Raw genomic sequence first — 24,462 nt, 5'->3', positions numbered from 1 at the left:
TTTTTCACATCTTTTGTTTTTTTCGCTCGTTCTCCGTCTTTGTCTCTCTATCTCTCTCAAGCCAAACTCTGCTATTTTATTTTATTTGAAATTGAAAATAATTTTTCTGACTTTTACAAATGATATCATTTTGTCGATCGAAGAGAGAGAGAGAGAGAGAGAGAGAGAGAGAGAGAGAGAGAGAGCAAAAAATTGTGTGATCTTTGTTTGTGGGAAAAAACAAATTGCATGACTTCGTGCTGCGTCAGTTGAACAGCTCAGTGAGAATACAAAGACATCGACGGGTGAAACGCTTCGTTTTTTTCCCGTTACTTCTTTCATTTCGATTTGAGTTTGGTGACATGATGGAAACAGAACAAAAAAACACACAAACCAAAAGATTTGTACTTTTGAGTTGCAGCAAGCGAGAGCAAAGGGAAGTGTAGAATAAAATAAAAACGCAACGTTTCGGAAAAAATAAAAACTTTTGTGCAGAGAATAAAGTTCGTCGTTCAGTTTGCTGCTGAGAGTGAGTGAGTGAGAGTAAGAGACAATCTGAGCGTCAATTCGTTTTCATTGAATGAATTTTTCAAGCGGCGCGCCGTTCAAAGCATCTCCAATAAATTCAAACTTTTTCCTTGTTATGTAACAAACGTTCTGTGTCACTGCACATCGAGCAAACGAAAGAATTAAAGAAAACACAAACTCGCTCGAAATGCCCTCGACTTCTTTTGAATGAACCTTTTATCATTTTGGCAAATGGAATTAAATCAAATAGTTGGCAAAATGTACAAAACAACAGCGACAAAATGAAAATAAAACCCATTCGATTCACACAAAACACACATACACACCACATAAAATACGTTCTTTCTCGGAGAAAATGGTGAAAAATGACAAAGATGTTATATTTCTTTGTTCTTTTGCTGTTGTTACTGTGTTGAACCCACTGAAGAAAAAAAACTAGCAGATAAGCGATGAACAAAAACTTAAAAACACCATTTATTTAGTTCGTTATCGATGTGTGTTTATGTTTCGGGTGGGGAACGGAAAATTCAAGCTTGCTTGATTCACGCGCACCGTCAAAATTACAAATAATACTCTAATTTGATCGTTGGCTACGACGAAGCCACAAATACTGACTATATACTATACACGGTACAATGATAAACTTGCTAAAAAGCGAACCAAAGACACAACGTAAAATATCATTTCAATAATGTTCTCCCACTTTGACCAGCATCATTCACAAATCATTCATACACGCGCGCTAACACACGGCCAGTTGAACGGTAGTAAATAAACATTGAGCTATTGAGGCATTGGATCCTTAGCGACCAACTGTTTAGTGGTTAATTGTTTACTTTAAAACGGAACTCATTCGATTTCAGTGTGCCATGACACATAAAAGACCATGCCGTCGAAAGCGTATTATGTTGCGTCGTCGGAGTAGTTGGATACGAATTTTGGTCGCATCCGATCACAATCATTCAAATTAAATGTTTGCGCCATTACTATACATTGGGAGATAGGGCCTACGAATACGCCATGTGCTGGAAGTTCATTTGTTTATCGTGTTGATGGCCACATCGATCAAAATGACAAACAGTTTATTTCATCATGGGCCATTTGATCCACATCTTTAAGGATATGTATGTTTGCCGGAAATTTTATTCGCAAATATTTGGGCTGTGACACTATGTCAAGCACACACGCACATGCACACATACACCCGCATAAATCCAATACCACCAATGATATCGACATATTCAAATTTATGTATATTTACTACACTTCGATCAAATTCAAACTAAATAGGTCAGTGGACTGGCTGTCTCTCTATTTCTAGCCATTGTTGTTCGCACATGTATCCGAAAACAAACAGATCGATTCGCATTGCGTCCGAAATCAGTGCAGTTTTACTCATTCCAACGGTAAATTTTGTGAAGCCAAGCAAATTGATGATAGACACACACACACCGAGATAGAAAGACACGCATACTATTTCCAAATCCGTATTGTAAACTATTTCGTATCTGAACGCTGGCCGAACTGATTTTCTCAATAATCAACTCACATCGAAATATTTCTGGTGAACATGAACGACCAATTAGTACCTAGCCTAGAATCGGTCAATATCAAAATTCTTCAGTAACCTGATTAAATTATATACATCGTCGTGGTTGTCATCGTCGTCGTCGTTGCCATCGTCGTCGTAGTCGAGCGTGCATAACGGTATGTTAAATTAATATTTGCTTTTCACAGCATGCTCCGTTCCCTCAGCGTCACCTGCACCATTCAAAATAATGACAAGAATTTGATCAAGAACTTTTTCGAATACCGTACAATAAATTTTCGTTCGAGATACCGTAGCAATGAATTTTGATCGGAATTATGCAGGGGATTTGAATGAAATATGCAGATTATTTTACGCTCAATTTTTACTCTCTGGCGGATAACGTTGGCAAAGGATAGCCAGATTGAAACGCTTGAGCAACATTGGAAGGTTTGGTTTTTTCTTGTTCTTTTTGGCCAAAAATGTCGACATTGCTAATAAATTGCTTCAAAGTTATACACCGATGACCGGATCGAATGATGTTTCGAGAACAAATGTATTCAATTCGACGATGAGAATTTTGACGGAGACATTGCGAAGACTTTAGTTTGAAACATTGAACTTTTTGTTCTCAGCAAAATTCTGTCCAAATGTGACAATGGAATTGTTACGAAATGGATATTCGTTCGTTTCCAGTTTTGGTATTCGATCTGATGAAGCTTATTACTCCACTGGGTACAAAACAAACCAGTATAAGCCACGTGAAATCGGTCATCAACGATTATCGAAATACATTCTGTTCAAAAAGAATACAAAAATGCAGCTTTACCATTGTAGAGAGAAGGGGAGCAAAGGAACGAGAGAGAGAGAGAGAGAGAGAGAGAGAGAGAGAGAGAGAGAGAGTGAAACAGAGCGAGGGAGAGGACGAAATGGCTTTTGCTCCGTTAAAATCGCAACTTGTGACACAAACACATGAACAGTTGGTTTTTAAAATACAAGAATGTGTCATTGGTTCGAGGGCATATAATTTATTGATTGACTCATCATCGGCTCTAGTTTTAATGGAAACTTTTTGTTGCTGCTTCTTTTTGTTCCTTTCTCGGCTTTTTGGACCGGCTCAAATATAAAGCCGTATTCATCATTTCATTTCCTTCCGGACATTTTGGCCATTACCGGTGTTTCAACTAATCGAATAAAAGATTGAATGGTGCTTTGAGAGATAGCCGCGCGTCAAACATAGATTGATTGAGCAAATGGTTGAAAAATTTCCAGCATTTCACGTGAAATATCAGTAGGAATGATGTTTGACTTTTTTTCTTTTTTTCCTGCCATTGAATGATAGAACACCGATTTTTCTTCACTGATGACGCGCATACACACACACACACAATTACCGAAAGCAAAATCGACCGACTTTCACTCGCTCGCTAATTCTAGTTCTGAATTAGAACTTCTAATCTAAACATGGCTGGAACATTCGGAATTTGAACGAGATTTTCGATTCGAGGTCAATTCGAAATTGAATTAATCCAATTAATGTCATGCGTGTTACCTTTTTTTTTACCGATCATCGGTTTATTATTTATGAACGGGATTCAATCGTTTTCTGGGTTAACTGATTTGGAAAAATTCTTCAATTAGATGCCATCATCTGCAAGTAAACATTGTTTTCTCTGTTTGTATTTTTTCAGAAAGACGACTTATCAATTGTTGGTGTAGGAAGAAAATACCGTAACATTGTCTGTCACATTTCTTTTGATAAACCAATTTCTTCTGATAAGAATTCACGCACGCACATCATTTGCCATACGCACAAATTAGCAACGAATAATTTTAACCGACGCGTACAATTAGTATTTGACATACCGGAGAATTCGGTGAATTTGATGTGAAAATGGTAAACACTTTGAACACGTTTGGCAAATAAGTGGCTAAAATTGAACTGGCGACACTCATGGGTCGATTTCACAATATGGCGAAACAAAAGTACTAGCACGATTTAATTTCTTATTCAATTTCACATTGGTTTTGTGTACCTTATCTCAATCATACCGCCGACCGACCGTAGAAAAAAACGGTTAGATACCAGATTCTTGAGTTATTAATTCCCAGTGTAAACACAACGTGGTTAACATACGGAAGAAATGCGCGCGCATGAGAAATCGAAAATTTTCAAATGAATGAATGGATCTCGTTTGCTCCAATTCTAATTGCTAATGAATTTTTCGCTAAATTATTCTTCGATCTGTGTTCCTTCTGTGTGTGATGATTGATGTGTGCGCGCGTGCATGAATCAGCGTACGAGCTTCTGAAAATGGAAATGTTGATAATTAAACACACACCGGACTCCTCTGCCCATTAGACCGTTGATGGTCTGTCGTGTACAGCTCATTTTCCATGCTGAATAAATTATGTGGAAGAATAGCGTGTGCGATTTTGCTAATGAATCGATTTGAATTGAATTGAAATTTCAAACACATCACCCAGTTTGCAAGCCCTCCTGATCCGAATGCCCTGACAATTGAACGGTAGTGAAAAAACGTTTGTACGCTGTCACAAAACGGCAACGACAAAAAGTGTGCAGCACAGCGCACAATTTCAATTAACGGCGCACTTCAATCAGACGACTAAATCAAATGAGAGAATGTGTCGTCGTGATGGGGCTAGACTGGCAACTTTGTCATTGTGGGTCGATGCGATATGCTTCGCATCTGCATTTGCAAAAGACGACAAATGTTTAAATACTTCTTTTCTTGAAAAGTGACGTTTGCATTTGAACAACTTCATACTATTTGAAGCCAGCCGTGGAATCAAATTTTAATTGGATGAAACACTTTTCCAGTGAGTAGCAGCAACATTGTTGGAAACAAAATGACCAAACGAAACGGACAACAACAACGAAAAAAAAACGATTCTGATTCGTTATTATGCAGCGCACTTCCAAACGAAAGAACATGCTAATCAATTGTTGTGTCCGATTAGACACCGCATATTACCGTATACTGACCGATATTACTTATGGTGCTTGGTGTTTGTGTTTATTTTGAAGCTTTCAGCTATCGTATCGATGTGTTAATATCGTACGTGTTTGTTCTATTAAACCCGGCCTAGAGCGAGAAAGAGAGAGAGAGAGAGAGAGAGAAAGATTTATGTGTCGCAAAATGCACCACTTCGAAAATCATTCAGGTGGGAATTCTTTTAACAATACATCAAGCATTTTGGATTATCAATTGAATAATCATAAGCATCACTTGGTCGAGAAAGCATCGAGTTATCGTTGTCGTCGTTGATGCTTGGTTAAATTTCCTTCCAGTTTTGGACGCGCGCATAACGTACAAAAAACACCAAAACCGAACAATGTGCTCGTCATAATTCATTTAAGTTTCGAAACGATTGAAAGTGTTTTATTAGTTGAACGATTCTCTCTCTTGCCTTTTTCTCTACTTGTTCTTCTTTTGAGTCACTTAATTTTCCTCATCTGAATTTTCTGAAGAGTGTTACGTTTTTTTTTTTGGTTCTTGTAATTCGGTAACGAAGTGAATAATAGCAGTGAATAATAGTTAAAGAAACAGCAGAAAAAGTTTTTGAACTTTTTGCCGAAAAATCTTGAAAAGTTGCTGGCACAGACACACACGGAGCGTAGCAGTGCAGCACAGCAAAAATGATGATGAAGTGGCATATTTTCGCTGCCATTATTTTGATTCAATTAAAAACTTTTCACTGTAACACCATTGAATTCAGTTCGTACAGTAAAGTTGCAAAAAATGGCCAGCAACCTAATGAAGAACCACCAAAAAACACTGATAAACCGCCACAAATACATCGCGCACGCGAGGGTGTGATTAATAGTGATTTATGGTTTCCAAAAACGTAAATAATTTTTCTCTTTCGCCCGTTGGTTTGAACCATTCGATTCGACCGATGATGCTTTTGTTATCTTTTTTTTCGCTTTATTATACTGTGGTTTTTGTTCATTGGAATTTTGTATCATTTTTTTTTTCATCATGCAAATATAGATTCAACGACACTGTAGCAGATAAATCAACAGGCCGTTCGATTGATGAAAGGCGCCCGTTTCCATTTCCCCTAAAAAATCTCGTCTATTCTTCGTTCGATAAACCCCCAAATCATCGTTCCAATCATGAGCCACGTATCATTTATGCATCATCACCGGTTCAACGTACGAATAAGCTGATGAACTTAATTTAATCCATTGATATCGTTCTGTTTTGTCTCTTCCAATGGCTAAATATCTTTTGAACCATTTCAGAGGTGGCACAAGACCGTTTTGTGCCACATGAAACCGTCGAGCATTTTATCGAGAAAAACAATCGGAATCGCGTGAAATCATCGCCGGTCATTAAAGAATGTGAGTCTCAGTCTTCATTTGTTTCATTTCATGAAAATGTAGATGAAAATAATTTTCGTTTGAGAAAAAAAGAAAAAGAACCAGACGTCATTGAGAGAATCATGATTCTATTATTAAAATGATTATAATCATTATCATAATTATGATTCATTTGCACTGAGAATAGATCGAAATTCGAATAAATTCGAATGCTATTGAATTGAAATGTTTTTCTTTCCGATATTTATAGCTGATCGTGAAGATGACGGCCCACCTCAAAGTCAAGTAGACGCGCCGGCAAATGATTATCAGCCCCCACCACCGCATACATATGCTTTTCCACCCAATTCGCATGCACAATATCCACCTCCGAGCCCACAAAAACCAATATCAGTGTCATCATATCTACCACCACCGTCTGGTGGAGCAAATTACCCAATTTATCCCGGTCCTTTTGCGCCAACAGAAGCGGTCTCTTCTCTGCACACTCAAGCGGATAATTCTGGTTCGGTCGATAGCATGAGTGGCATAAATGATATGAACGATTTGAGCGATATGAATGGAGCGCCGCCCGGCAAAGACGATGGAAATACGGATAACGATAATCCAGACCGGCCATCAGACGACACAAAACTGATTGATAAACCTCCAGCAAATTTTATACCAAACAAAAAACCGGATTTTCCTTCGCTTTCATTTTTGGACCAGGATTTACATGACCACGACCATGGGCATGACCATCATCACTATGAGTATATACACGACCATTCGCCGCATGATCACCATTTCTACGACCATGACTCGTTTTCACCATATGACGATTCGCTGAAACATTTGCACGGATTTGATGCATTCCCCGGTAATTCCAGCGGATTTTAAGTACTTTCCGTTCATTGAACGGCAAAACATATGTGCATGCGTTCACAGTTCATTGAAATGGAAAATATGTTGATTGTGATAACATGTAACCACAGTGTAAAACCAATTAATTCTAATAATGTTTTAAAAAAAACACGACAATTGATTTACTGTAATTAAGTAATTTAATCTGGTTTTTTTTCAATATTAATCTCTTTAATTCATAATTAATCCATTTTAGAAGTCATAGTCGACGACCATCATCATCACCAATTTTTCGATGACCATCATCATCATCATGATTTGCCACCACCTCCTCCTCCGCCACCACCACCAACTACTCCACCACCACCGCCAGAAGAGCCAGAAGAGCCCGAAGAAACACCACGAGTTAAGAAATATTCCTATTTCTATTTGTCACGATCGCTTTGGTACATCCCACTGTACTTCACCGTTTGGTTTACGTTCTATGTTACCTGGCTCATTCTGCAAAGTATCGGACGACATAAGGTATGTTTGTGAATTTCTTGAAGTCGACAAAAACTGTGAAATAATTAATTGCATTTTTTCCATTAGGTTGATTTACCAAATCACTTGGTTAACCGGCGAAGTATCCGAGATTTATCGCACAAAGAAACTGTGGACAAAGTAAATATACTAACTGAATTCGTTATGTCACAAATTGATGATTTTAAGGAGAAATATTTGTAAATCATATTTAACTGGAAATAAAATGCAAAGCTTTTTTAAAACTAAATCATTTTCATTCGTTTCATTAGTTTTGGTTGGAAATTTTTTAAAATAGGAACGAAAAACGGATAGACTTTGAGTTGTAATGACGAAGTGCCAAAGAATTCCTACGAAAATGTGGTCAAGTCCATCATTATTCAAAAGAAGCGCTCAATTTTCAACACACACAAAATGTGAACAGCACCTTAAACTCCGCTCGTATTCACCACACCAACCGTTGACAGTTGCTTGTCATTTTGCCGAGCCAACTTCATGTCAATGTCTAATATTTATATTATTTTGTGCTTCGGGCAATGCTCGACAGATTTTGTTTTGTTATTTTAGTTTGTATGTCGCAAATCAAAGAGTGAAAAAAAAACATTGATTTGCTCTGCTAATTAGCGTGAATCCGATAGATTTTTGGGTTATTTTTAATCGGTGCAGTCGTCAAAATGCTGTACGACTGGCAAAAGTGGTGTCGACTGTGTGGAACAACCGAAGTGGAAAATACTGCGCTAAAAATTGAAGTGATTCCAAATCGGATATTTTTAATTCAAAAGCATTTTACGGTTTTGGTAAGTAAAAAATATCGATAAAATGACATTGAACTCGAATAAAGTTGTTTGTTTGTCGTTCAACAGTTGACGGAATTCGATTGTATATCGAATGTTTGTGCGAATTGTCATCAATTCATCGCAGAGTTCGAACGATTTTCCGAACGATGCTCAAAAGTGCATGCACTATTCAATAGTTTAATCTCATCCACCGATCTCGAAATCGATTCAAATTACTTGCAAACACTTCGATATGAAGCTGGACTTGACAGAGATGAGGTAAGTTAAATACATGTGAATGGTAATGTGGGTTTTTAATGAAAATTGTGTTGATATTTTGCAGAAACCTACGGAAGTTGACTATAAAACCACAGACCAATGCACTGACACAGACGATTTGGTTGTAGCTGAGTCTTCCGCTTCATTTGTTGTGAATGTTAAAACCGAACAAATGACGGTGAAACGAGTTAAGAGGGAACCTAGGACAAAGAAACGCACAAAAAAAAGCCGTAAACATGAAGACGATGAAGGTAACAATGGAGAACAATTTCTTCATCAAAAGCAGGAGCAAAAAAAACCCATTTAAATATGACTAATCCTTGATTTTTCCACTTTTTGTGTAAATAATGTGAATTTCAGACGAAATCAAAGAGGAAGAAATGGAGATCGATGCTTTCGATTACGATAACGATGACTTTGAGAACGATCCATCGTTTGCCATCACCAGTGACTTGGAAAACCGACAATTAGACGAGGACGAATTGGACGATTTGGTTGGCGATGGTGATGATGAGTATGGCTTGGATGAAATAAAAGACACACCACGAAAGAGACGACGGAAAGTTCAAGTACCTGATGATAAAACATACAAGTAAATTAAGATCCCATTTTCCATTTGAATATCCATTTCTGATCCAAAAATCAACCATTCTTTCTTTTACAGTTGCCCGTTATGCAGCATTGACTTCGAAAACAAACGCCTGTTCGACGGTCACATGCGTGAGACTCATCCGAAATCCGAGAATCCATTCAGCTGTTCAAAGTGCCCGAAACGATTCCAATCACTAACAAAATTGCAGCGACACGAGATCGTTCACTTGCCCGATGAACTGAAGCTGGTCCATCCCTGTCAATTCTGTGACAAACGTTTTAGCAAACTGGTCAATGTGCAGGCTCATATTCGAGCAATTCACACAGGTGATCGGCCATTCATTTGCGAAGAATGCGGCAAGAGTTTTGTGGCAAAAGGAGCGTTGAAAGAACATCAAATTACACACAGCGAAGAGTATCCATTCCAGTGCCAGCATTGCCCGAAGAAATTCAAAAATATGGCAAGATTGCGGACGCATGAAGACATCCACAAACATACCGCTTACATTTGCCCACACTGTGGTCTTCAGCTAAACACAAAACGTACGCTAAAAATGCATATGGTCGTCCATTCGGATCAGAAGAAATACAAATGCCAATACTGTGGCAACGAGTACAAACGATCGAAAGCACTGAAAGTGAGAACAAGAGGAGTGACAAATCGTCCACAGATTTGAATTCGAAAAATTGGCAACACAAAATTAATGGTTTTAACGATTTCATTTCAGAATCATCTAATTCTACATACAGGCCTACGACCGTATGTTTGTCCATTTTGCGAGAAAACATTTGCAAACGGATCGAACTGTAGAAGTCACAAGAAAAAGGCCCACCCTGTTGAACTGGCCGCTTTGGAAGCGTCCGGAGAAGTTTTGCCCGCAGCCAATATTCCCAAATTGGAACATTTACAACCTAAGTAAGATTCGTTATCAGCTTTTTCCACTTCGATTACGATTCAGTTTTTCGCTCTATACAAAAATTGATTAAAATATTCTTTCTTTCTTTCTTTCTATAGAAAACCAGCACCTGAGAACAATATAGTCATTATCACCCAAAACGACGACAAAATTATCGAAAGCATCGTATACACTTGAGTTCCGTCGAAGAGTCATCGAATCTAATACAACCTTTAACTGATAGTATCTAAATGTCTTCACGAAAAACAACAAAACATTCTTATATCGATAAATAAAACAAACCCTAGCTATAGCATAGAAATGGCACAACTGAATAGTGTTATGTTAAGGAAATGTTAAACTTGAGATAAAAAAATTAAAGTGCATGATTTTGGAAAATGAAACGAAAAAACTGGTTTTTGATTGAGTCATTTCGTTTGTTGCAACAAACCTTTGGTATTAAACGTTAGGATTACCAATTTGGTCAAAAAAAAACTTGGCCTGGTTTAAAAAATGAAAACAGAGATATCTGTTTGAGTTGTATGAAATTAAAAATTATGGTCTTAGAAAAAAAACTGTTGAAATTTGTCATCAAGTACTTTATCTATTATAAAATTATAACTAGATTTGTAATCTTCTAAACTATCATCGAAATCAACAAATCGGTCAAACTAAACGAGACATCGCGATTTTTTCTTGTTGGAGCTTCCGCAGATCTCGTCAATTTATATAGAATTGGCAGTACAAGTCGATTATATTCAATTCGTCGATGAAACACCGGTTCTTCGGTTTTTCCCATTAGAATCGGGTTAAAAATAGAATTCATAATTCGATTAGAATGTTATTGTTTTAATTCCCATCGTAGCGGAATGAAATTGATGGTCATTCGTTGAGTGTTTGTTATTAATGCGATTAAGATAATGTTTAGATCCAACGATAAAAAGAGATGGTGCAATTACTATCGCAAACTAAAGAGTGTCGTTGAAAAAAAAAATGTTAATTTCAATTTGGTTATGTACATTCCCACTTGGCAATTCGGAATAACTGGTACAAATGAGAAAATGATGAATTAAAAAAAACAAGCCACATTTCATCCCATAATAGGTCTTTCTATGTAATTCTCGCACAATCGTACGAAACAATCGCACAATTACATAAAATTACAAAACGAAAGTGGCTTGGAAAGCGGATAGAGACACACGAAGAATGCGAATAATGTTTGATTACGGCTACAAAGTAGCAAAATTACCATTGATTTGTAGCGCAGACCGCATTAGAAAAGAAAGAATCGTCGGCGAAACCGAATGAGCGAAGAAATTGGCGGTCATGCTCATTAAAAAGTTAGGCTTTTTGGCAATTGTATGAAGTTTTTGTTTTTGCTTCATGAAAACATCCATTCAAACAGTTAAAACTCTTTAAGAATTATACCGATTTCGCTTCTTAAAGAATTGTAATGCTTTTTGCTGGTGCATTTAGGCACCATCTCTCTCTCTCTCTCTCTCTCTCTCTCTTTCTCTCTCTCTCTCTCTCTCTCTCTGTTGTTATTCTCTGGGCCACGTATAATTGGGCGTTATTCGCCAATATAATAAGAGAAAAAGTATTTCCATGACGATATTTTTTTATTATTCGTTCTTTATGCGCTTAATAAATGACACCGATGAACTACAAACACAGAATTTTTTGTTGCGTTGTTTCCCTTTCCGAGGCATTATGGTTTAATGTGGATGGACTGTGCGTGTGCGTTTGCGTCACTGTTTTCTTCCAGTAGCGAAATTTTTGAGCGCCGAAACCAATTGTCTGAACTGAATATTTTCAGTTTTTATTCGACGGCGTGTGGAAAGTAGAAAGGTGACACCGAATGATTTAAATAGAACAAATAAATACTTAATAGTGTATAATATAATTCATGTGTGTGTGTGTGATTTGCAAACAGAGGCATTTTCATTTCACCGAATGATTATTAAACGACGGGGCGGCAATGATGAACGTCGACGACAATGCTCTGTTCGTTTTATGTGAGCTACATTGAGATTGAAATCAGATGTGTTTTTCTTTCGTGGTGAACGCGAAAGACATCGTTAGTTAATCGGGTCAGTTTTGTTTTCTAGCCCAAATCGCATCGAATTATGCTGCGACGAACGCGCTGCGGCAACAAGCAGAAAATTGATTTTTTTCTTTTCCAGCTTTGGAAACTGTTTTTTTCTTTGTGCGCAAAGAGAGAGAGAGGGAGTTGCCTTGCTTAGGAGATTAAATCTTCTGAATCGACTGACATTGTGTCGATTAGTTGGTTAAAACTCTCCCGTTAAAATTGAGAGAAAAAGAACAATCTTTTGCGATATTGGTCGGCGATAAGCGTAAATTGATTTTCCACTGAAACCGATAGAGACATTTGGTAAAGCGTTGATTTTTATCATAAATGAATGTTTTACACGTCTCAGATGATTGTGACTGTGCACCTCAGCTGAGTGTGGCTGTGTAAGGAACATTTGCATAAGACTTTCAGCGAGATCACATAGACACGAGGCACCCGATTCACGCTTGCACTCGCCGAATAACACATATATTTTTTGTTGTTTGTACTGCTCTGCACCCAACCCAATTAATGTCTCTGTGAACTAGTTTTTAATGTGCAAGTGCAAAAAACAACATACAACACACAAACCGTGCTCATTATGCACTTGGTGATACAACCTGAACATAATCGTGTTCATTCTAAAAAAAGATATAAACAAAGAGGGAGAGGGAAAGAGACAGAGTCAGACAGAAAAACAACACAGCATATAATCGCGCAATTTCGCCGCAAGTTTTTTTTCACCTTTTTCTTTGCCATGCTGCCTGCAACTCTATCATTACATCGTATTATCATTGCACGACAAAACGATTGCGCATAAGACGAAACCAAAACGAAACGAAAATATATAGGTATATCGTTTACTGTACTTTGTACTCGCGATGCCATTCTCTCTGTAATCGTTTTGCCATCCATGTAACTGCATTCTTTGTGAAGTCTCTCTCTCTCTCCCTCTCTCTCTCCCGTAATTTCATTACAAAACATAATGGTTCAATTTGGGCGTTTGAATCTCCTAGATTCGATGTGTTCTTCAATGGCAAAACAATATCTTAGAATGTTTTGCAAGCACTCGGTATTTGTATGGCGGCAATAACAAAATTGTGGACTGTTTGTTTTTCTTTCAGCAGAAATTTCGTGTCGTTTCATTTTAAAATGTTTAATTTCATAGCAGTTTTTTTTTGCAGAGTCTGGGCAAATGTCTTCTATTACATTGATTTGAATCGGTTTAGAATCGAAAAGCAGCATTTAACATTTTTAACCTGTTCCAGTGTAGCGAGCAATTACACTGCGCGCTCACATTCTAAATCGCGATCACGAGCCCATTTTCTTTATCAATGCACCAGATGAGTTTTATTTCTCTATTTATTTTCCTGGTGAATATTTGTTCGAATGAATTTTTCAATTATCCGCCTGAACTTTGGTAAATAAGTTATTTTTCACGATAAATGACTCAAAACGTATCGCAGCTTCGATTATTATCTAACTGGCGAATGCATTACGTGAAAAATGTCAGCATCATTAATGAGATCTCCAGGAGAACGTTTCCAAGAACCCAAAAAAATAGAAGAGAAGAGCAGAAAAGAAAAACATGGGCAAACTAACAACAATCGGAAATCAACGACTAGAACAATGCTGACCAGCTGCTGACGTTCTGCGGTGTAGTGAAATGGCTATTGAGTTTTAACTCGTGCCCATATTTGGCCATTCAATTGTATGCAAGATGTTACGTTCCATTTGCGTTTTTTGTTCGTCTAACGAGCCCAGAAAAAGTAAGAACGCCGAATTGTTCTTTTCGAGGAAAAATTCAATTTTCCGAAAATGCTCGCTTTTTGTTTGCATCTTTGAAATGGAGACAGAGATACAAAATTGGGAGAAGATTTTTCTTGCATTTAACTCGAGAGTCAAATATGAATTTTTTCTTAAACCAATCGAAATGAGTTCTTTGTCATTGAATCAACGCAAATTGATTTCGTTTCTATTTGGTTCACCTGTTTTGCATGTCAAATAGAGAGTTTACAACAAGAATAAACACTGACTTCGGTCCGTTCAAAATCTTACATATATATGTAAATCGGTTGAAGAGAGGGCGAAAGAGATAGAGCGATAGAGAGATATGGAGAGATAGAAAATAATACAATTGCTTGGACACAGCGAAAATTAAATACGAAAAAACAGCACCATCACAATCTGCATTAGCATTTTGGTACACACATCAGCGTCGCCGGTTTATATTAATAGCTGTATCCGATGCCGTTATCAAAGTCAATGAAGTGGAAATATGCATGCACATTGCACATAACACAGATTCGTTTGTCATTGACTTGTAAATTGCAAACGAAAATTGTGTTAAATATCCCCTCAAAGTTGTTGTTGTACTTTTCCGGAATTGTGCGCAAACAAAAGAAGTTTTGTTCCAACTTGACGTGTTCGAGTCGAACAGTTTGGCGTTATTTCCCTGCGGGAATGGCCCCAATGACATTTAATGCACTTTAAATATCCATCGAATTGTCTCTAACAATCATGTGTCAATTTCAATTGATTATAGCAAAAACCCGATGTCGTTTAAACAAAAGAGTTGGGAATCTCAAGCGGCACCAACATATTGGAGATTGTGCTCACTCCGTTGACATGCGCTAGTGAACGCATGCCAAATTGTTCTTGTTACTTTTTTTCTGTCGCTCTCTTTGTGTTCTGCGAAAGTCGTTACACGTGTAAGAAATTTAACATTTCGATTCTTTCGAACGCGCGCGCGTGTTTCACGTGATCACGAAGTAGGATTAAGTGAAGGATTTTAAAATCTCTTTTAGTTTTCTTCTTCAATTTATTGTCCGGTTCAATCTGTGTTACGTCAACATGTTTTTTGTTCAAAACAAAAAATCTAATAATATTGGATAAACACACACACAGTTGCACCAGATCACATAATACTATACTCATCTATTTCGATTGAGACTCAATGTATATCATATAGAACTAAACTTACTCATGTCAGCGAGCCTTCAAGGCTCAGATTTGGATCCAAAATTTACGTTGAAAATATAATCAATATGAGGTCAGTTCAAGAAATGTAACTGTATAATTTAGTAAGGCTACAAACTGTTCAATGATGTTCAAATATAATTGTTTATAACTCATAAATAATGTTGTTTCTATGCGACCGGTTCAGCTTACGTGGATACTGGATGGTCTAATAATTTCTTGTTGCCAACAAACTATTTTTATCCAATGAAATACGGACTCATTGCAATGAGGATTGCAATTGAACCGTTGCGACAAACAAATTCCCTCATAATGTTTTGGATTCAAACTGCAACATGATTTTTTTTTTATATAGAGTTTACAACAACAACTCCATATGAAAAAAACTTTATGTTGCACTTTAAAACTAAAATATTCTGAGGGAATTTGTTGTTTGTTCGTCGCAATGGTTCAATTGTCATTACATGTAATGACATCCGACCAAACTTTCATCGGATGGCTTGGATTGATTATCGTCACTATGCTTGCTTGGAAGTACATCATATTTTGCATTGAACAGTGATTTTCTCTCATTTTTCGCATCATTTCATGAACATCTTTGAGCTTTTCACATAACTTTTGTCAACTTAGCAACACATTAGAGCAACAAATGAAAATTGAAAATCCCAACTTTGACGTCATGAAATCAATATTATGTCGAATATTTCACAGTAATATCATGGGAAAAGAGTGGGTTGGAAACTTGGATTTATTTAAATTATTCATATATAAGATTTGCCTTTTCATAGGTTCTTCATTCAAACCGCCGATGTGTTGAGCGTGATCTTTTTTTCTACCTGCATCTTTCAAATGGATTTGGTGAATATCCTTCAATTTCGAATTTCATTAATTATAAGTCATCCCACAGGATTTGAGGTATCTTTATTTAAATGTTGCAATCATTTTTATGGATCTTATGACCAGTGGACTAGATCGCTTTGCTTGAAACGAATTGTAGCGAAACGCTGCGTTACGCTCAATTTCTATGAAACATTTGCTACACAACTGAAATCGCACCGACGACCATGGGAATTAACTATTCACTTTTTTAGTTTTCTTCTTCAATTTATTGTCCGGTTCAATCTGTATTACGTCAGCATCAGTATGATAATTATATTCATGGCTGTTCTGTCTAGTGGGATATATATCCTCATTTACTGCTACGTTGCACATAAATCAACCGAATGTTATATCAAGTTGGCTGATATTTTATATGCTCCAAATGGATTGAAATGCCGATCAATATGCAAAAAATTGATCATTGTAATAATCATGGAAGCACAGAGGCCGATATTATATACCGCATACTCTCTCATCAATTTTAAGTTGGAAACATTCATAAAGGCACGTTTTGAGACGAATAGTTGCAAATCGTGTTGTGTGAAAAGCAGAGCGTTTTATGAGCTTATGTCAATAGCACTAACTGACGTCAGCTGCTGATATCAGCTGCTGACGAGTATGCATGCGTTGCGTTGTTTTAACGCATTTGCAGTAAAAAATTCATATTCCTTTAGTGAAAGGGAAACGTTCGTATTGATTGCGGAATAGTTCCGAACAATTTTTATGGATTGCCATAGAAAAGCGATACTGACAATCATATTGTGTGGGAAATCAAATATCGATTTCATCACATTTTATAAATAGATAGAGCTGCCTTCCGTTGCTACACTCCTAAATTAAATGGAGAATCTGTCATCTTGACATGTTGTAAAATTTACCGGTTTACCCGATGTAGAGGGGAATTTAACCTCAAATTGAACTAATTCCTATATAAATATATGGCGCTCTCTCCAACATATATTTATGTAGAGATTTTAAATAGAAATCGATGAATTCTTTTCATTTTTTTCAATTATACTTCAAATGCATAAAATTTTCCATTTCTCCTTCAATCCATCGGTGGCTTACTCTATTTTTCAACCTGTATCTTTCAATTGGATTGGGTGAATTTTGTTCTTTGAACAATAGATGATTTAGGATTCAGATTATTGTTCCCCTTTTTCAATAATAATTTCAATCGTAGGCCGTGAGAAACACTGACATCAGTATCATAATTATATTCATGGCTATTCTGTCTAGTGGATCAAATCTCCTCATTTTCTGCTACGTTGCACAGGAATCAACCGAATGTTATCTCAAATTGGCTGACATTTTGTACGACTCAAACTGGAGTAGAATGCCAATCAATTTGCAAAAATTCATCATTGTAATAATCATGGAAGCAGAAAAGCCCATATTTTATACCGCATTCTCGCTCACCAATTTTAACTTGAAAACATTCAAGGAGGTTTCTAGACAAATTCTAGAGACAAATTGTAAATCATGTCATGTAAAAAATGAAAAATTAGCATCGATTTTATCTCATTTTACAGATATTGCGAGTTGCCTTCAGTTTCTACATGTCATTTAAAACATTAACACAATGTAGTGACAATCAAATCAGCCCAACAAATCTAGCATCTACGTATTTTTATATTCCTCTTTATGATTAGTTCAATACAAAAAAACGGTTTGAAGGTCATAGTAGTTTTTTTTCTCGAAAAATGTAAACAAACCGTTTGAGTGAAACCTTTATTTGGAACAGGTAGAACGGATTTTCATTTCAATTCAAAGGGTCAGCTAGGTGATTTTTACAACAAATCAATAAGTATCAACAAGGTTAATTCACAATATGTAATGAGATACAATTTTACCGGATAAAACAGAAATTAATTTGAATGTACCTTTTATCCAATCAAAACAAATAAATGATGATATTTATTTCTAAGAAGGTAATTGAAAACAAAAAAACACATTTCCATCGAAATAAATAATGATAAATATCTCGTTCGTTTCCACGGAATAAACTTTTGTATTTTTATATCCTAGGTAAATAAGTGAACCATTCAGTACGCAATAACCATTGGTCTGATTAGCCACGCATCTGTGTCCACGATATTAGGCGAATTTTATTCTAACTAAAATGATCATTTTGTCGACAAATCGCCAATTTTTCAACTGGCTTTGCATTTGCCCATTTCCTCATGAAACTTCCTTCAGAGATAGAATACTTTCCTTTTCATTGGGAGCGTTCGTTCTTTTTAGTCAAATATTGGCACTGATATCGAGCATTATATTTTTTTATAACAACGTAAAACATGATGCAAATGAAAGTATGTTCGCAGCTATTCAAATATTCGGTCTCAGTTGCACCACTTTCATTTTGATTCATGCGTATACTAACCGTCGCAAAATAGAAGGCATTTTTACAAAATTGAAGGAAATCTATGATAGTATGTATTCTAGGATTTATTTCAACTGAATTTAATTCGTTATAAACCAATCACCAAAACCATTGCAGATGGAAATGATAAAATGCAGACATTTTTGGCTAAAGCAAACGACAGATGTGAATGGATAGCTAAAATTCTGATCATTTATATACCAACTTGTTTTGCAATATTGGTGAATATAACTGTTGTTTTCTATGTGATATTTTATTCGATCAAAGAAAAACACATTGGAACACCTAACTTGAACTATCTGATGAAAGCTGCGTATGTATCACACATAAATTGGAATATTGGTTTGACAAATTGACTATTTACAACTTATTTTAGATTACCTTGGAATCAGCAAACAATTCCCGGATGGATTGGATATTTGACACTTGCTATTCTTCAAGTAATGTTATTGTTTTCACTGGGTGGCGCTTTCCTCTCATTTTTCGTATCATTTCATGAATACCACAAAGTATTCCGTTTGACATTTGAAGATTTAGCAAAAATATTGAATCAAGAAATCGAAGGAAAAGATCACCGTGCAATGAAACTGGCTTTATGTGAACTCATAAACTACAATATTATCGGGAAAGAGTAAGAAAGAACCTAATGTTGTGCGTTAATCTACTAATCCGCAACAAAACTTGATAATCCCTCTTTAGTTTTTTCAACAACACTTCAGATGCATACAATTTTCCAATACTTCTCGTATTGGTCAGTGGCTTGTTCTTCTTTTCAACCAGCATTTTTCAATTGAATGTGGTAAATTTAGTTATTTGAACCAGTTAAATTTTGAACCAATGTTTTTCAATTACAATTTTAGGCTATGCAAAATTTTGACATCAGCATTGGAATTATCATTGTGGTAGTTTTGATCTGTGGAGTATTTATTTTCTTAATTTGTTATGCCGCAGACGAATCAACCGATTGCTATCTCAAATTGGCCGACATTTTGTACGACTCAAACTGGAGTGAGTTGCCGCTCAATTTGAGAAATATTCTCATTATATTCATCATGGAGGCGCAAAAGCCAATATTTTATAGCGCATACTTTTTCATCAATTTGAACTTGGAAACATTCATAAAGGTAATGCTTGCAATGCCATGAATGAGCTGACAAATATTTATTCACAACAATTTATCAATTACAGGTGCTCAGAACTGTTTTTAGCTTCTATATGATGTTCAAGTCATTGGCTGAAGAGTAATTATTAATTCGAAATTATTTTCTCGAAACAAAATCTACTTGTATCGAAACAAGAATTTGTTTGTTTGTTTTTTCCTCTTTTTATTCTACGATGACTAATGCTTTTTGAAGACGAAATTGTGTGCATGAATAAGAATAAGTAAATGTTTTGAAATTTTATTGATCATAACTTCATCAAAAATGTACACACGTATTGTTCATGCATGTTTAAATAGAATTCCCGTCCGATGTTTTCGTTGGGTTCAAATCGAAAAAACAAACATTTTATAATCAAATTCAAATGTTTTATCTAACTTTGCAATTAAATTTGTGTCTTTGATCGATCAATAACATGCAAACGGTAGAACAAATGAATGGTTTGGAGCGAAAATGTAATACAGAAAAGTTGAGCGGAAAAATGTGAAATGAAAAGGGATAGCTATTTAGTTCACTATAGTTTACTACCCTTTTCCGCTCATTCATCATCGACATGTTTCCGCTCAATTTTTGTGTATTACATTTTCGCTCCAAACCATTCAAATGGTGTAATTTGTGTCTTTGAAATAGTCGTATCTACTCAAAAATATTTATACAATCAACATTTTGTCGCCAATGAACACTCAGTACCATGTATTATTTTAAGAAATTTTTAAAGCTGCCCATTTTCAAGAAAATTTAAGTAAAACACTGCCCAATTTTGAGTTTTGAGCTGCCCATTTGGGATTTAGAACTGCCCAAATGGGCAAGAGCTGCCCATTAAAATAATGCATGCTCAGTACACTTCTTCTTTTTTTTAAGTGAAAATTCGCTTTTGCAAAGCAATATTTTAAATTGATATTAATTATTTCATATTTACAATAATTTGTAATAAGAAGCTTACACCAAAATTAATATAAATATAGGAGGTAGCCAGTAATTTATCATTATCATTTGTGTGCAACTGAAAATAAATTCTCTTCATAAAACAGTATACGTCCCCAGTCCAATACACTTTTCCGTCTAAAAATGTTAAGATTAAGAACATTTTTTGTGGTTATGGCCGTAATAATTTCTGTTAGTTCAATTTCATAATATTTTTTGCATTTTCCACAGCTCTTTTGGATTTTTACAGCGCAAATGTAGCAAGCTGTAGACTTGACAATCTACTGTAGGAAATAGTAAAACTTCAAATTAAATGAACTGTATATCTGACACTCCAAGTGTGAACTCATGTGTGTGTGTGTGTGTGTGTGTGTGTGTTTGTGTGTAAAAACATTGGCTGCACTGCATTCAGCTGTTCTATTGTTTTAATGGCATTGATTATATAGCCGTAAGGATGATTCGTTGGTAGGTTGCAAAAACTGCGGGATCCGCTTGTCCATTTCTATCTCTTTCTCTTGTTCAACCGGCCATCATTTTTCTTTTTAAACATTTTTTGTTGAGGTATTTCACATAACGGTATCGAAATTAATGTGTTCCTCTATCATTTTTTTCCCCAGAAAAACATGAAAAAAATTCAAATAAAGAACAAAAACATCGAAATTGCTGCTGTTTCAACGCCCCTTTTGACAATTCACTTCATTTGTATCGTTTATACGGCGAGCTATTCAAATGATTTATTTAAATCGCAACATGGGTCTGCGCTGGAAATCAATTAGCCGTCTCATCTCTTAAGACAACCAAATCGTATTCTGTGGTGTTTTACACACGAATACGAATAAAAACGTAATTATTTATTCAATAAAAGCAAATGTTACGAGATCCAGTAGACCGTGATTGAAATGGTTGTGCATAAATCTCTCCGGAGCGCAAATGGAAAAATGATCGGGCGGAACGAGAGAATATTTGAATAAAGTATGAAGTCTGAAAGTAACACGACACAGACGCAGCTACATAGAGTGTACAAAGAATATTACGAGAGCGAAGAATAAAATCTAATTTAAAACATCATTTAAAATATAGAACAGAATACGTTATTAGTTATGGAAGTGTTCTCGAAAAAGAAAACAAATGATCGAAAACGGGCTGAAGAGATTGACATCTGCTGCATGAACTTGAAAAACGTTTTTTTTCTTAGTTCTTTTCAATGGTTTTGATGTCATTGCACCACTTGTGTAACTATTTAAGTCATTTCATGCAACAAAAAAACAGTAAATTATTTAACGAATATTACTCTGATATTCGCATAATATTCGTTGGATCCAAATCTCGGTCATTTTTGGGTTGATAATTTAGGTAAATACTATTTAGCACTTTCTTGTATGCAATTGAGGTGGAAATCGGCAACCAAAGAGAAAATTTCCGATCGACAGTCGGCAATCGATCAGTAATTGTGTTGAATTGAGTGATTGGCGGAAAAGATGTTGACGCATCTATGTTTAAACGGCAAAAAAACAATCGAGAGAAAATGGTTAAAACCGTCGTTCCCATTTGCGAAGTAAGTATATGTGCAATCGTTTTCGAGTGAATAGAACCAACCGAATCGAATAACGGGCATCAAGCGATGTTATTGGTCTATTTTTGCTTCGTTTCTACATTGGAATGGCAACAGAGAAGAAAATCGACAAATCTAAATGGTTATTTTCCAATGTATGCATTTGGTAATTGTGTAATGCAACAAAATCGCATCCGAATGATAAAATATGCTAAACAAGCGAATTAGACAAAAGAACAAATAAGCCCGGAAATGGGACAAAATGCACCGTGCAAATGGTGTATGTGTGTGTGTGTGTTTTTGTATGTGCAAAGAACAAATAAAAAAGTAATAAAAAGAAGTGCAACTGTGGCCAATTTATTTCGTGTGCAACAGATGGCAATCAGATTGGAAATCCATACGGCTGCTCATTAAATTCAAATGGAATGGTCAAATCTTGAAAATTTACTGCTAATTGCCCGTTGAATTGTGTTTCATGTACGGAATTGCATCATTCGATGTTCGTGTTTAACTGATACTTGTTAAAAATGCTTGAAATTCTAACGTTTGTTTTTGGTTTTTCTTATGGAAATCCCATGCCGAATTACGAAACATAGTGTCTGGTGTTGTGGTTTTTGGACACATTCAACGAATTCTCTGCATGTTTCACCACAGAGCCAGTATGAACCAAGAATGATTCTCATGCTACATATTTGGATTACGAAAAATTTAGCGGTTTAAACACAATCCAGAAGCGTCGACGAGAATGAAAAACAATAACACCGAATGTGAGTGTGTGCAAAACTGGTTTGCGAAGAGAAAAAATAGAAAAAAAATGGTTAGAAATGAAACGAAAAACGCAAAACACACAATTAAATTCCAGTGAATCGATTTAAAAGTGTTACATAAGTTGATACAGATAAACGGTTTATGTGTTGAATAATCCAAAGGCACACACACACAGAGTGATGCGAACGAAACCATATGCGGCAAACACGTGCAGAATAATTACATTATTATTGCCTTATGAAGAACCGCTTCAATTAAGCTACCTGTTCAACCAGTCGAAGAAGAGTGCCCAACATTGTGTAGCCGTGTCTATGCTGTGCATGTGTGTGCCAATGCCACGGTGCACATGATTCACATTTGGTTTTAATAACAGTTATCACCGACTGGCATGGCCAAATATGTAACAAATGCGCGATTTTTTATGATTTGACGCCGATTCACGTTCAGGAGAATGAACCTCTCTTTACTATATTGCCGACAGGATGACTTGCTCTTTTCTACCCCAACCTAACTGTCGCCCAACGGATCTGAACAATTTTGTCACAGTTTTAGTTACTGCGGGCATTACGTCGATTCGGTCGCAATCATACAGCGATAATTTGTGACTACAAAAATGGTTAACTTTTCAATTCTATGGGCGCTGCCATATTGAAAATTTACGTGCTATATGGTGCACGCACTCAATAGTTCCACTTGTTTTAATAAGGAATCTCCATAGGTGGCGCTGCCACATCGTCATTGACATCGAGTCAAATATTGTCAAATATAATAACATTGTTTATATCGACTTTTATCGCAGTACGGTCGCAATGATTCTGACTTCACCACTTCTTTATTCATTACGAACAATCATCATGAATCAAAACTTCTTTATCCATAATCGAAGAATTCTTGATAAAAATATTCGCATTTCTTACGAATTGTACGAAAGGTGTCATTTTCAGCTCAAATTCCAGCGTCAACAAATATTATGAACTGAAATTCTTCGTGAATATTTTGAAAATGTTGAAACCTTCCATGAATTTGGTCTAGAATCCTCTCTTCACTTCGCAAACAGCTCACTCTTTTGACGCAAAACATTTCAAAATTATGCAGGAAATACTGCTGTTGCTTTGAGTTCATCATACAGTGACAATCGATTCAGAATGCTTTTCATGTCCGTTGTCCGAGAATATTTAAATATTTTAGATGTTCTGGACTTCACGATGTTCAACACCAAAAACAATATCCGAGAATATTTTCACAACACAAAGCTGAAAATGATGATTGTGTGCGATTCATGCACTTAACGCCTTAATATATCGGTGAACTTCATCTCGTCACTTCCATTACTCATCAGCCCATCATACTATTTCTCTCATAGTGTGTCAGTATCATCACAACAACTCAACATGCTCACTTGGTCCGCTGTCTCATTTTCTCATTTCTCTCTCTCTCTCTCTCTCTCTCTCTCTCT

The 24,462-nt window shown here is 36.1% G+C and overlaps 2 protein-coding genes across 2 annotated transcripts; both read left to right on the top strand.

Moving 5' to 3' along the window:
* The first annotated feature begins 5,370 nt into the window (after positions 1-5,370).
* Positions 5,371-7,952, top strand: LOC129566868 (uncharacterized). Its single transcript, XM_055443165.1, has 6 exons — positions 5,371-5,905; positions 6,052-6,215; positions 6,306-6,404; positions 6,634-7,242; positions 7,483-7,751; positions 7,818-7,952. The coding sequence occupies exons 1-6, from the start codon at positions 5,697-5,699 to the stop codon at positions 7,950-7,952; spliced, it is 1,485 nt and encodes a 494-aa protein (XP_055299140.1). The 5' UTR covers positions 5,371-5,696.
* Positions 7,953-8,243: 291 nt separating this feature from the next.
* On the top strand, positions 8,244-10,702 carry LOC129567112 (zinc finger protein weckle-like). Its single transcript, XM_055443712.1, has 7 exons — positions 8,244-8,545; positions 8,612-8,803; positions 8,868-9,054; positions 9,164-9,395; positions 9,468-10,032; positions 10,123-10,310; positions 10,410-10,702. Exons 1-7 carry the CDS (start codon positions 8,423-8,425, stop codon positions 10,486-10,488), a joined length of 1,566 nt encoding a protein of 521 aa, XP_055299687.1. The 5' UTR covers positions 8,244-8,422; the 3' UTR covers positions 10,489-10,702.
* The last annotated feature ends 13,760 nt before the right edge of the window (positions 10,703-24,462 follow it).

The sequence above is a fragment of the Sitodiplosis mosellana genome, unplaced genomic scaffold (assembly GCF_009176505.1).
Source record: "Sitodiplosis mosellana isolate CC-2019 unplaced genomic scaffold, AAFC_SMos_1.0 Smas_scaffold_5, whole genome shotgun sequence".
NCBI classification, from domain to species: Eukaryota; Metazoa; Arthropoda; class Insecta; order Diptera; family Cecidomyiidae; genus Sitodiplosis; species Sitodiplosis mosellana.
This window is presented reverse-complemented; position numbering and strand designations above follow the sequence as displayed.

Bases quoted from the DNA above. Each gene is read 5' to 3' on its own strand.
- LOC129566868 (XM_055443165.1), top strand. From the start codon at position 5,697: ATGATGATGAAGTGGCATATTTTCGCTGCCATTATTTTGATTCAATTA. The intron at 6,216-6,305 runs GTACGAATAAGC...GAACCATTTCAG, and splicing joins TGCATCATCACCGGTTCAAC to AGGTGGCACAAGACCGTTTT. The intron at 6,405-6,633 runs GTGAGTCTCAGT...CGATATTTATAG, and splicing joins ATCGCCGGTCATTAAAGAAT to CTGATCGTGAAGATGACGGC.
- LOC129567112 (XM_055443712.1), top strand. From the start codon at position 8,423: ATGCTGTACGACTGGCAAAAGTGGTGTCGACTGTGTGGAACAACCGAA. The intron at 9,396-9,467 runs GTAAATTAAGAT...TTTCTTTTACAG, and splicing joins CCTGATGATAAAACATACAA to TTGCCCGTTATGCAGCATTG. The intron at 10,311-10,409 runs GTAAGATTCGTT...TTCTTTCTATAG, and splicing joins TTGGAACATTTACAACCTAA to AAAACCAGCACCTGAGAACA.